Genomic DNA, 12,752 nt, shown 5'->3' with positions numbered 1-12,752 from the left:
AGTGGACTGAGATTTGATTAAGTACGAGGCCGTTACCAAGCCGACCGTGGCGTAGCCGAGATTTCGTTTTCGTTCATCATTTGCGGTCGGATTATTCCTGAAAATAATTCTTCAAACACCGACAAAATTAGACGGCGAAGCCGGATCCGGGGGTTCTAAGGGGGCGGAGCCCCCTAGCGAGCAAACGCGAGAAATATCGGAAGACGGAGTACAATAAGTCACTATGCAAAGATTTGAAATTCAAGTGGAGCCCATGGGATAAAACCGGCATATCACCGGTTTTTTTCTGGTTCACAATCAAGAAAATCATCTGCCACAGAAGTCCTCTTCGAAAAATGAAACATGTATATCACAGAAGAGCCTACGGACAAGAAAAAGAGTAGAAGATAACACGAAAACAAGTTGTGAGTCAAATAACCCCCAGCTTTTCTTCAACGTATAACCACTTGTCATAAAATTGTAAAACAATATTATTGTAAAATGTACGCTATTTTTTCAAAATTTTGACCAAAGTTAAGAAAATATAAACATTTCGAAATGTTATAATGTATTTTAATAGGAGAAAAATTAATTTGAACTTTGAAAATGGGTCAAATGACCCCTGTAATCCTTTAAGTGTTTAACACTACATTTACCAAGGAAGCAAAGATTTCATTCATTAAAAAAGTCCATACAAAACACTGACAAGGAGACGGTTGTTTATTTTTCAGTTGCGAAATATTATGTCGAACCACTGATCTTGTTTTATCTGTATTAATCCTATAGGAATTTTGCTCATCTGCCTACTTCATGATAGTCACTTTTTCCAAATAATTGTCTTTTGCACTTCTTACAACTGCCTTCTTTCCCTAAAAAAATCCTCTTCCTTTCTATGAGCTTTCTTATAAAACCAGTCCTCCATCGAACTTTGTCTCTCACAAAGTTTCTCGTACAAATCAATTTGTATTTCTGGTTCTGACTAGTATAGTGATTATCATATACTAGATCTCATATAGCTATTATTTAGTACTTAAAAGGGTGAGTCTCCTAGGTTTATGATTGGACTATAATTATATTCAGCGAGAACTTTATGCAAATCAAATGCATCTTCCAACTGCTGTATGTCTGTGCATGTGTGCTTTCTGAAAATGGGAAAACCATGTTTCTTCCCCACCCTTTTGACTGTCAAATCCATAAAATTGATACAACTTTTTTACAATTCATTGGTGGGAATATCGCTATGACCAATTTTACAAATATTAAAAAATAACACCACATCATGCCCAACATCATATGAGATGTAATTAAAATGATGGCATTCATGAGCTGATTCGTAATTGGAAAATACCGTTTAACATAATAATATGAGCATAAAAGTCGCTGCAACTCTATGTTATTTTTTTGATTCTTAATTGACTTTAGAGATTCGACTCTTTGAGAATCAATTCGCATCCCTTGTTCAGAAATTATTAATCACATACATTTAACCTTAAAGTTCTTAAAGTACATTGCCTCCATTAAATTTTGCATTAACCAACTTGGCAGTGTTCATCACATTTTGCAGGGCTTGATCATGTTCCTCTTCCGACCTTCCCATAATAAGTAACTCATCTCTACTCACAATGAAATTAGGATTTCTACCAAAACAGCTAGGAGCATTAGGGAATCTGTTGACAAAGGCAGAGAGAATTGCGTTTTGCACGAGGAACATATTGACTGACTTCGATCAAGGTGGTTCCTCACACTGCTTTGTACTTCCATGGTCTTGATAACAGGGGCGGAATTCTGTACACGGCTACCAACGATCGTTGGTATCGGTAGCCTCCAACGCCGCTTTCACTGACAGAAACTCGATTGGTGGAACGTCCCTACCGATACTCGTCGGTGCAACCGGCGACTTCGATATGTCATGCTTTTGTTGGTAGGAAAGTGACACCCGCCCTCGAGGCTAGGTGCATAGACCAATCAAATTTCTCGTTTCTTCACATTAAAAAATGAGACCCCGAAAACGCCATAGCAGCCCGTAATGAAGATGAAAGGAGTTTATCAATACTTTTTAAGATATTAACGATGCTCAATTATACTGCGAACTCAATTCCTTACTCCAGTTGTTGCGACGTGGCTTGTACCTGGAGAACTTGCTGTATTTACTATCGCATTTTTCTAGCCTAAGTAAATAAACGTTTATATTCAGGGATTCGACCCATACAGCAGAATCTATTGCAAACTAGTTTATAGGCCGTGCATTACACGTGTTTTATTCCGCGTAAAAACCGTTATTCCCGGAGTAAAAACGGAATAAATCTGGTGTATAAATGATATTATGCCGGAAAAAAACGGATAATACATGTGTATGCTCAAGAAATCAATTAGGGGACCGTTGTAGTTCTTCCATTCTCCACCAGGGATAGGGCTTCTTGAAATAGTATAATTGATGATCGGAAAATGGCATTAACTATGCAAACAGTGGCACTTCACTAATAAAAAGGTAATAAGACACAGGGAATATATTCGTTCATGACTTTTCATTTATTGTCTCAGGAAAAGGTTCCTCAGAACAAAATGATTCATCAGGAAATACTTACAGGACAAAACACGAGGGGTGATGATGTGAAAATATACACCTGTGTAATATACAAAACAAAACAGGTTTAACAAAATTGATTGAACATCCATGGTTTGCTTCAAAGCTCAGTGGCACGAGAAAGTTATTCGTAAACGTGAATGAAGTGTATATTCCGTCAAAAATCCAGGGCAGTCGTTGCGGCAGAGGAAAAAACGCGTTCTCCGTTTGTTCGACTACCATCCTAAAAATTGAAAATAAAGATTTTACTGGAATGGTTAGGTAATGTACTGGCCTTCCACATCCAAATCTTGTAACTAATTTAAGAGCATTTCGGAATTCAATCCCTGCGTGTATTGTGGTTTACACCGGCAGTGCAGTACACCGTCCGTCGGATGGGATGTTAAGCCGTGATCCTCTTGGCGACATTCGTTAAGAGTTGTCTAAGGCCGTCACCGGGTTTCTGTCCACTGTTAATACTCTGTTACTTATCCCAAGCTGATCCATTTCCGTTTCCCAATGAAAGAGAAATCAATCTTTATGGTGGATTTTCCTTCCCAATCAGTAACATAAATTCTGTCCTCACCCCTACTGAAGACAATTTACGCTCGCGATACCCTAATACATCTCTAGAGAGAACAAGTAAATTCAAAATCGCCCTTGGGTAGGTTGTTATATAGCCCTTGCTTCATTTCTTACTCTTTCCAGCACTTTTTATTATTGAAAAATATAATTAAAAATATTTTTATTGGGTAAACGAAGATAAGAAACAATCTTTAAAAATTAAAAAAAATAAAATCCTAGAAAAATAAAATACAAAAGATCCAAGAGTGAGGCTCGAACGCAGAATCTTTACTTGAGCAGTAACCCTCGCCATAACCTTTAAGGCACCGTCATCTCATAGGATATCATAGAAAATAAAGTTTATGTACGTAGATTCATTTTTTTCGAATTTAATGCTAACTTTATGTTTTTCATGGGTGTTTTGCAAGGCAAAAATGAGTACCAATCGATTTCCAGTAGAGCCATGTATGCATTGCTTTGCAATTCATATATTTTTTATATGAATTCATGTCTTTTTTATCCCTACAGAGAAATAATGACTCATACATATAACACGCTGTGGATGCTCTACCGCATCTTTATCCCGCCAATCAACATGGTAATTTGGAGGATGGAAACTTATGACGACCTCATATTCCATCTCGAGACCTTTGCGATGACCGTGTCTTGGCCATTTCTGTTGGACGACAGTTATCTGTCGGCATTCCGCAGATGGTTCCCGACGGGGCTTATGTTAATGGGCTACATTATCAGCTGGCCACTTCTTCTCTATCTCATTTCTAATTTTTTGGGCTATGACCCCTTCCCGCTCAGAAAAATACTCTGGAAGGATCTTAAAGCGGTAAAAATCAGGGTGGAAAGTTCATTTGGAAAAAGTTCATCCACATCCACCTCTTCATATACATATAGGATAGAATGCCCCTTTGTTGGCATCCCCCCCGTTGTTGGCACTATGTAGCAAACTGTGTTACATTAAGAGCCAGAGAAGCATCGCATTATTTATGCTTTTGTATTTAGTAACAAAGGAGTTTTTCTTAACCCATTAGTGCATTAAGTTATTTTTGTCAAATATTTATTCATAGTTTTTTTTTATTTATATATTTTTTTAATTTATTTGGAAGAAGTACATGTACACCCACATCTTAATATACATATACATAATTGGTGATTGATATTATTTTTTTTAATTCAAAAGATATGTTTAAATTTCCATAATTTAAGATCGCTCTGAAAAATATTTTGTTAACTCATATTATGCTCGAGCGACTAATTTGTTGACATCAGTGTTGTATTTATAGATTTTTATATGGTGATTGTAACAATGAGTGAATATTTAGACGTTGTTCAAAGTTTTGATGGAATTATTGCAACTCCAAAACTATTTAAAAACTTTTTAAATTGTTCATTTAAGTTTTCACAAGGAGTAGGCCCATCTGATTTGTTACTATTAAGTATAAAGTGAGCACCTGTTGAAATGGAATTTCCCCGGGGGTAATATGTTTACTTGAATTGACTGCCTCATATTTATTGTGATATTTAGTTTGGTGGATGGGAAAAATTGTTCTATCTTATGTAATCCGTCAGATGTAGTTATTATTATAAAATCATCACAACGCATGGATGGCCTGTGACATAACATAAGTCCTGCAAATATCCTTGGTGATATATATTAAAATTGATTTAATGAATCACCCTATCACAACCGTTTCTAACGTTTTTTTTGACCGTATCGTATGAATGAATGAATGAATTTATTACTCCAACTGAAATGTACACTTTTTTAACAACAATAAATAATAAAGAGGAGCTTTAGGTAGCTTCGATGGTTAAAATAAAAAAAGCCATCATGGAAGCTACCATCTTATAAATTAAATTCAAGGCAGATCAGAAAACGAAAAGAAAGTACATTTAATTTTTGAAACATCATCATTATGAAACATACATGTGACAATAACTTACAATAAACAAGAACAAAGTATAATATATGAACAGAACAAAATTAATTTCTTTTTCCTCCTATCACAAAAATAATATATAATTATATGTATATATGATATGTATGAATAATATGTACATGGAACTAGAAAATTAACATTTATTTGTAATTTATAACCATGCTCGGTTCCAGAAATTGTTTGAAAACTACCACTTCGCAAAAAAATAACTTTGTGTGGTATGCATGTGGGCACCCTAAATATGGTACTTGAAATGGTGCTAATTTATATTATAGACTCAAAGGGTTATTATTATTCAAATATATCTTCATACAGAATTGTCTGTGACATAAAGTTATTGAATTTATGGATTATCCACTCTTTCTTAGAGGTTGATTTTGGTATGTTTGCCGATTTTTTTAATTAAAAAGATGTTTAAATATCCATTATTTAAGATTGCTCTAAAAAATATATTGTTAACTCAAATTTTACTCTAACGGCTAATATTTTGTCATAAGAGATGCATTTATAAATTTTTAAATGATTGTATCAATGAGTGAATATTTAGACGGTGTTCAAAGTTTTGATGGAATTATTGCAACTCGAAAACTACCTAAAAACTATGCGTTCATTTAAGTTTTCACAAGGATTTGACCCATCTGATTTGTTACTTTAGTATAAAGTGAGCACTTCTTGAAATGGCATTGTCCCAGGGATAATATATTTACTTAAATTGACTGCCTCATATTTATATATACATCACCAGCCCCTACATCAAGGGCGTTGTAAATATCTGGATGCGCTGTTCCCAAGTTTCTGGCGTGGTAGAAGTTCCACAATCTATTTTTGGCAATATTGGACTTAGGGTACGGTCCAATGAATGCTACTTTCGCCACCAGAGAGTCCATAGGCGCCAAATTCGCTAATTTCTAGTAGGACCGGTCAGGAGCGAAGTAAAAATGGCGGAAGTGAACGAGGGCGGGCTAACTTAGAATATAAGATCGAAGTGATGGTTTTATTGCGAATTGAAGCGATTATGGTCAATGAATGTTAATAAATATGTTCAAATATCATTTAAATGAATTATATTTTCTCACATCGATGTTCCACAAAGTAAAGCAAGAAAATTTGAACTGCATTTCTACCCACGCCTACCCCTTCAAAAAAAAACTCATTGCCCTAGTAAAGGAAAAAGTAGGTATTCCTCCGCTAACTCGGTTGAAACATATTCACTTATAATAGCTAACGATTATTATGAAAGATTAATCCATTCCAATCATTTTTATATCTTACTTTTCCCCATTTTCTAATGAATGACATGATAATTGATGTGTTGATACATGCTCTTACCATAGTTTCCTAATCTACATGCTCCTTTTAATATTTTTTATTACCTTCTGAATGTAAAGGCTGCTTCTCGACACATTTGAGTTCATTTTGGAGAGATACGAGAATGTCTAAGGATACGTAGTGCTTGGTATATATTTATTTGAATCACAGTTTTACTTATATCTATTTACTATGTACGCCTACTTCGCTTACTTCGTAGTCACACCTTTACAGAAAAAAGGCGTCCAGATTCAGCGTCCAACAACTGCAACGTGAGTAAACTATCCATTGCCTCAGTGAATTCCCTACGCATTTCCGCCAAAAAATGACTCGCTCCTCTGCAGACCCTAGTTTTCATAGGAGCATCTGGAGCATAAGAACAAAAATTGTTATTGAGGATCAAGTCCTGGAGCAAGTGTCGCACTTCCAGTACTTAGGATGCGACATAACATATGACGAGGAAAAAGATATTATAAATAAGGTTAACACTTTCCAGAGAATATGTGGCACTATCAGAAGAACTCTAAAGAACAAAACAAGAAAAGAAACACAAATAAAATTTTACAAAGTGATGGCAGTCCCTACTGTACTCTACGGATCAGAATGTTGGGTAACAAAAAAGAAGGAATTAAGGCAGATAGAATCGTCTGAAATGAAATTTTTAAGATCAGTTAAAGGTTGCACAATATTGGATAAAATAAGAAACACTCAAATAAGAGATGAACTAGGTGTCCAAGCAGTCACTGACAAATTAAAAGAATACAAACATAGATGGAAAGTACATTTACTTCGAATGCCAAATGAAAGAATTCCAAAGCAAGCAATGGAATATCAACCATTTGGCAAGAGAAGTATAGGAAGACCAAGGAAAAGATGGTGATGTGGAGCCGGAACAGGCTTAGTAGCCTAATCCTGGAAGGAAGAAGAAGAAGCATCTGGAGCGAGGCGGGAGACGGGTGTGTGACGTTTTCCGTGACGACGCAGAAATAACCGAATGCTTGAAATCACTGCGACTGTAGTTACGGTGAAGATAGCTTCTCCGGCTGCTACCAATGCTATCAACAGGATGTCTTATTCATCTCTTACCATTAATATGATATCCTTAACACTCTGAGTGCCGGCTGCTACTTTAAAAGCCCTACTGAAAAATCCAGCCATTTATGCTAAATTCGTACATTTTTTAAAACATCAGGATCAAAAATATATTTATATCGATGCGTATTTCCATAAGAATAGAATTTGCTCTTCTTTGTGAAAGAATTGAGTCACATTTATTACTAATTTAAAAAAATATAATTTAACAATGAAAACCTACTGTTTATGAAAAATAAAAAAGTTGCAACATATGATGTACCGCCATAAAATACATAATAATTTTGTTTTTACGCTAAATTTGAACTATTTAAGGCATGAAAATCATAAAAAAGCATTGTTCCAAGAAATTCATTCAAAATCCTGGATGACAAAAGGAGTCACTGCTCCCCCTACGAACGGCTCTTTTCTCCAAATAATTTTCACACCAAGTGGCCTAAGATAAGGATGCCGGTAGCTACGGAGGACTTTTCGTCCTCAAGGCATCAAAAGAACTCTTTTCCCATCGAGCATTTGATTTTTGAATAACAGAACCACTAAGCATATAAGAACTGGAGAACTATCACGGGCAAAATATTACAGCTTCACGCAAATAAAGTCAATAAAACAGGAAGACGTAATATTACGTTCATTCCATTCTTCAGAGAGATTAACAGGACGTAATATGACGTCCATGGCACGCAAAGTGTTGATGATAAGTGTTGGTGATAAGTTTTGGGTCCCGAAATAAAGACATCGCACTCCCGCGACCGTCATAAAAAGGGGAGGCATAGGAAAGGCATATATTGGGCATTCGTTCTCCTACGTAAGAAAATCTCCGACGAAAATTTGCTGCTTTCGTCTCCCATCCCATGATCTGATTGTTGGATTATTCTTCCTCATGGAATAATCCTCCAAGATCGTTGGAACATTGAAAGCGTGCCTGGTTTCGCTTATAGTGGGGCCCTCTTCGCTTTCATAGCGTTGAGGTGTTTTTCCCTGTCCCCTTCATTTCGTTCCTATCCTTTCCCAGAGGAGTCGTCGGGCTCCTATCGCGGCCGCGCCTCTTTCCTTTTCGTTCCTCTCTACCCCCTCCCCGGGTGATTGGACGAGTAAGCCACTGCTTGGTTCTCGGCCCCTGTGTGTTGCATCGTCAAAGGGTTCACTCTGAACCCTCATGCTCTTTACTTTCGTCTCCCGGTCCAGACATTTCTAGACGCATATTCACGTCTTTATTAGCGAAAAGATTATTGTTCTCCGGGGGGAAGGTCCAAAAACAACCCTCTAATCTACCCCCAATCCTCGCCATTCTAAAAAAAAACGCAAAAACGGAACACAGAAAAAGAAAAAGTACGCCCACAGCAGTGAATTCAAAATTCAAAAAGAAATATTATGAAATATTGCTACATGTAAATTGAATATTGTAACTTAACTGATTATTGTGCTAATACTGAAGTTAACTCATTATTGTGCTGATGCTAAAGTCAATAAAATCAGATGTATTTATGAGCGTTTCTCTCGCTGATAATTATATGTACCAATGCATTTTTTGTTCTATTCTGTCATATATTTAGTCGCATTTTGGGACATCGATGCGTAATGTAAATCTAAATATTATTGTAATATTTCTGAATCTGTTATATTTATAACCATATACGTTCCTAAGGGACACACTTGTCTAGGAATAATAAATATCATTATCTATTCTATTCCATTATAATGACAATCCCTGCGCCTACATCGTGAGGGTCAACTCCTGGGCTTGTACTTTGGACTGATACGCATACGTACTACTTATAAGAGGATCAATTTCTTGGCTGTGGGTGGTAAAAACCAAACACAGATTACACAGGCCAACAATGGAAAACGTTTTTACAAAAAATACCTTGTTCTTATGTTTTTTAATTTGCTTAATTCAAATATGATGGTTTTAAAGTTGTATCACCCACCATTTATTCACATCTTACAGTTAAAATTATGAGATCAAGCAATATTTTTGGAATTTAACAGCATTTTTTGCTATAATATAATTGAAAAAGTAGGTCTAATGAACGAAGATAATGGGGAATTACTGTTGGTACTTCACCTAGAAGTTCAGCAAGCGATTCATCGTAGGAAAAACTACACAAAAAGCTTCAAGGAAAAAAGCGAAAGAAACTGAAGACCAATTCTAGTTGACAAGTGAACCCTGTATTATCACGTTTTCGTTTTATAGGAACAATTTATGATGTCACACAGTGTTTCATTAATTTCCTTGTATATGCTTATGGTGATAAAAACAAACTAAGGCCAGGTTTGGATTCAGCACATAAAATCTATTAAGATCAGCTATATAAATAAAAAAGTTTTCTTACAAATTGTTTTGTTGGCCTGTGTTATGCTTTGCACCGGAGAGACCACGTAATTCACCTTCCTTCAAACCAACATTGTTTCCTTGGAAACAGTTTCGTTTCAGCCCACAAACCGAGTACGAGACACGGTTGACATAAAGTAGGGGTTTGCCCGTTCGCAGTTTTATGAATGGGGCACTCATATTTTCACCACTTATAAGAGAATGGTTAACGCAAACTGTCCATTTGATTTTTAAGCTCAATGCTAAGAAATCCATAATATTATTTCTACTGTGTAGATACCTTTTTCTCAACTAATAAGCAACCAAACTCTTCTAATGAGGTACCAAAATGCAAAGAATTTATCGGAGAAAATGCGACGGCATATATAACTTCCTAAATATTGCTATGGTTTCCTAAAATTGATTTTTAAGTAATATAAAAATAACAAAAAAAACAAAAACCTGTAAATATTCCTGACGTTAACGGCGCACTTACTGATACGTTTGTTCATTTGCAACAATATCTCGCATTCTTCAAGTAAATTTTATCAAAATGCGGCTGATTCCACATCCAAGTCGTTGATACGCAAGTATGAGCCATCATGTGCGTTTAACGGAGGATAGTGTAATTACTTCCAATGGTGTGTTTAAATAGGTCCTCTGACCTCAATATGCACATGAACATTCCAATTAAAGTTGTACATATGACCCTGTCTTTTTTCTACATTTTAAAATTAGAAACTCGCCTATCCCTTTGTGGACGTGTATGGAAAAGAGCGGGAGCCTCCACACAACTTCTGGGATCGAAACCTAATCACATGAGCAGCCGAGTTTCGATTAATTTAGTTTCGTTCCCGCGAGTTCCTATAGATTCGTCCCGGGTCGAAACTTAACTCCAAGGTGATTTTAATTTCGTGCAAGAGCGAAAGTGATCCTAGGCCCTGGGATTATGAAAAGATCAAAGGGTTACAGACTTTTTGATAAAGTACAAGTGTACAACACACTGAAAAAGCATTGGAAGCTAGGTCAAATTGTTGGTCACACCAAGATCAGATCTGGTAAGAATTGGAAAATCTCAAAAAGTGCTAAGACGAAGTAGTCTTCACTTACGGGAGTGCGAGATGGATTTTGATGATTAAGATAACCTGAGAAGTGAAGGAATAGACGTGAATGAAAAATAAATGCATAAATGAGTAATAGAAATACTTGAAAATATAATGATTTTGTTATGTAAGTTATGTGAAATAATTTTTTTGTGTTTTTTTGTGTTTAAAGAAAAGAATTCTTTAACTCTCAAGTGTTATTTTAGTCATGTGGCTATGAGAAATAACATTTTTTATTGAAAAGTGCAATTTGAAGGAGGTTGTGTAATATTCAAGTGTTGTTTTCTTGATTTTGAATGCTATTCATGCTATGAATATGTATGTTGCTATGATGGCTGTTAATAAATTACGTTGTTTTTACGCTTCATTTTGAAAGAAAGATGTCCATGTATTTATTTTCTATTGATTAAAAAATACTACAACACATAAACCCAGGACTTGTACTTTCATTTTCCTCCCGCCTCCCTTGCAGTCCGTTTCCGCGGGGAACGGGGTGAGCATTGAGGCTGGGACACAATCAACGCTAACGTGAGACGATATACGGGATCCGGGAAAACGCGAGACGGGGAACGCCACCGTGCGGTCACAATTGACGCTCCCGTGGCTGGAAAGAAAATTGACTAACGCCCGTGCAGTGGTTTTGTGTGTGGTCTTCAATCTTTTCGTTAGTGTGTACGAAGAGTTTTGAAGAATATTCGAAATCGAGGAGGAAAGTATGCACGTAAATTAAATTAAGTAACGGCTTACCTTAACTGACTTCTCTTCAGCTCACGTAGCACAACAACAACTGCTATATTCAGCAATGGGCGCCAACATTGCTGTATCGCTGTAAACAGATGTCTCCCATTTTCGGGCTCTTCTGTTTGGCTTTCCAAGTACGGGACGCGGGAAGAGATGAAAGTTGTCCATCTTTGGTGTTTACGTACTCTCCGTAAACGGTGGTTGTGTCCCTTCCATAAGCTTTCCCTTCCGCCATCTTTTTACCACTTCCCGTTAACGGCTCGCGACTCACTTTAGCGTTCATTGTGTCCCGGCCTTTAGGGTTAGTGCTGTGCGAGAGTCTCGTCTCGGCGGTCGAGACCAGAATTTCATTTCTCGGCATGGTCGGGACGAGACTCTCGGGAAAGGCGAGAGTCTCGCCTCGGTCGAGATTTCACGACACCGGTCGAGATTCCCGGGAAAAGTCGAGAATTTCCGATGAATGCCGCAATCATTCGATGATAGAGTTTATTTATTTATTAAATTATTCAAACACAGCCATAATGGCCTTAATATTGTATACAAAACATAAAATCTGCAGCTTTTACAAATATAAACAATAAAAAACTATAAAAAGGATATAAGAAAGAAAAAAGGGATTCAGTAGATGGCTTTTCGAAGTTGCCTCTTGAATAATCTTATGGGCATTGAAAGATCCAGCGAAGGGTGAGTACTCAAAATGGTATTGAAGGACGTAGGGAGTCTGTAAAAAAGCGATCTCTGAGACTTGACTTGACTTTAGTTTATTTAACCTGGGTTGTGTGAGGCCAGGTGGCGAAAGTGCACAAAGTGCACTTTCGCCACCTGTGCAAAGTGCAGGCAAAGTGCTCAAAGTGCAGTTTCATGGAGCATCACTTGCCAAGGCAACAGTGCTTCCACTTCGCCAATTTTCTCAGGAAGCTTTGGAATCTCTCCACAAAGACATCAGAAGATATATATCATCTTCCCCCAACCCAGGGCTCTTTGTACAGAGTTTCAAAAAAACATGTCATGACATAGAGGTGGCTCGCAGGCCGGTACAATTTCCAACTCTCAACATTAATTTATGTTTCATTTCTAGATCATCCGGCGATTACAAGTCAAGCCTTTCGGGCAATGCGGTGTTGCCGTCGCCGGTA

General features: G+C 36.9%; 1 protein-coding gene across 1 annotated transcript in view; it reads left to right on the top strand.

Annotated features, from left to right (window-relative positions):
* Positions 1-4,144, top strand: part of LOC124170309 — a 60,540-nt gene extending 56,396 nt beyond the window's left edge. Inside the window, exon 6 of the mRNA XM_046549020.1 lies at positions 3,635-4,144. Within this exon, the coding sequence (XP_046404976.1) occupies positions 3,635-4,064 (430 nt within the window). The 3' untranslated portion in view covers positions 4,065-4,144. The remainder of the gene's footprint in view (positions 1-3,634) is intronic.
* The last annotated feature ends 8,608 nt before the right edge of the window (positions 4,145-12,752 follow it).

The sequence above is a fragment of the Ischnura elegans genome, chromosome 13, assembly GCF_921293095.1.
Source record: "Ischnura elegans chromosome 13, ioIscEleg1.1, whole genome shotgun sequence".
In the NCBI taxonomy this organism is placed as follows: domain Eukaryota; kingdom Metazoa; phylum Arthropoda; class Insecta; order Odonata; family Coenagrionidae; genus Ischnura; species Ischnura elegans.
The sequence above is the reverse complement of the archived record's forward strand: the minus strand, read 5'-3'. Positions and strand labels throughout refer to the sequence as shown.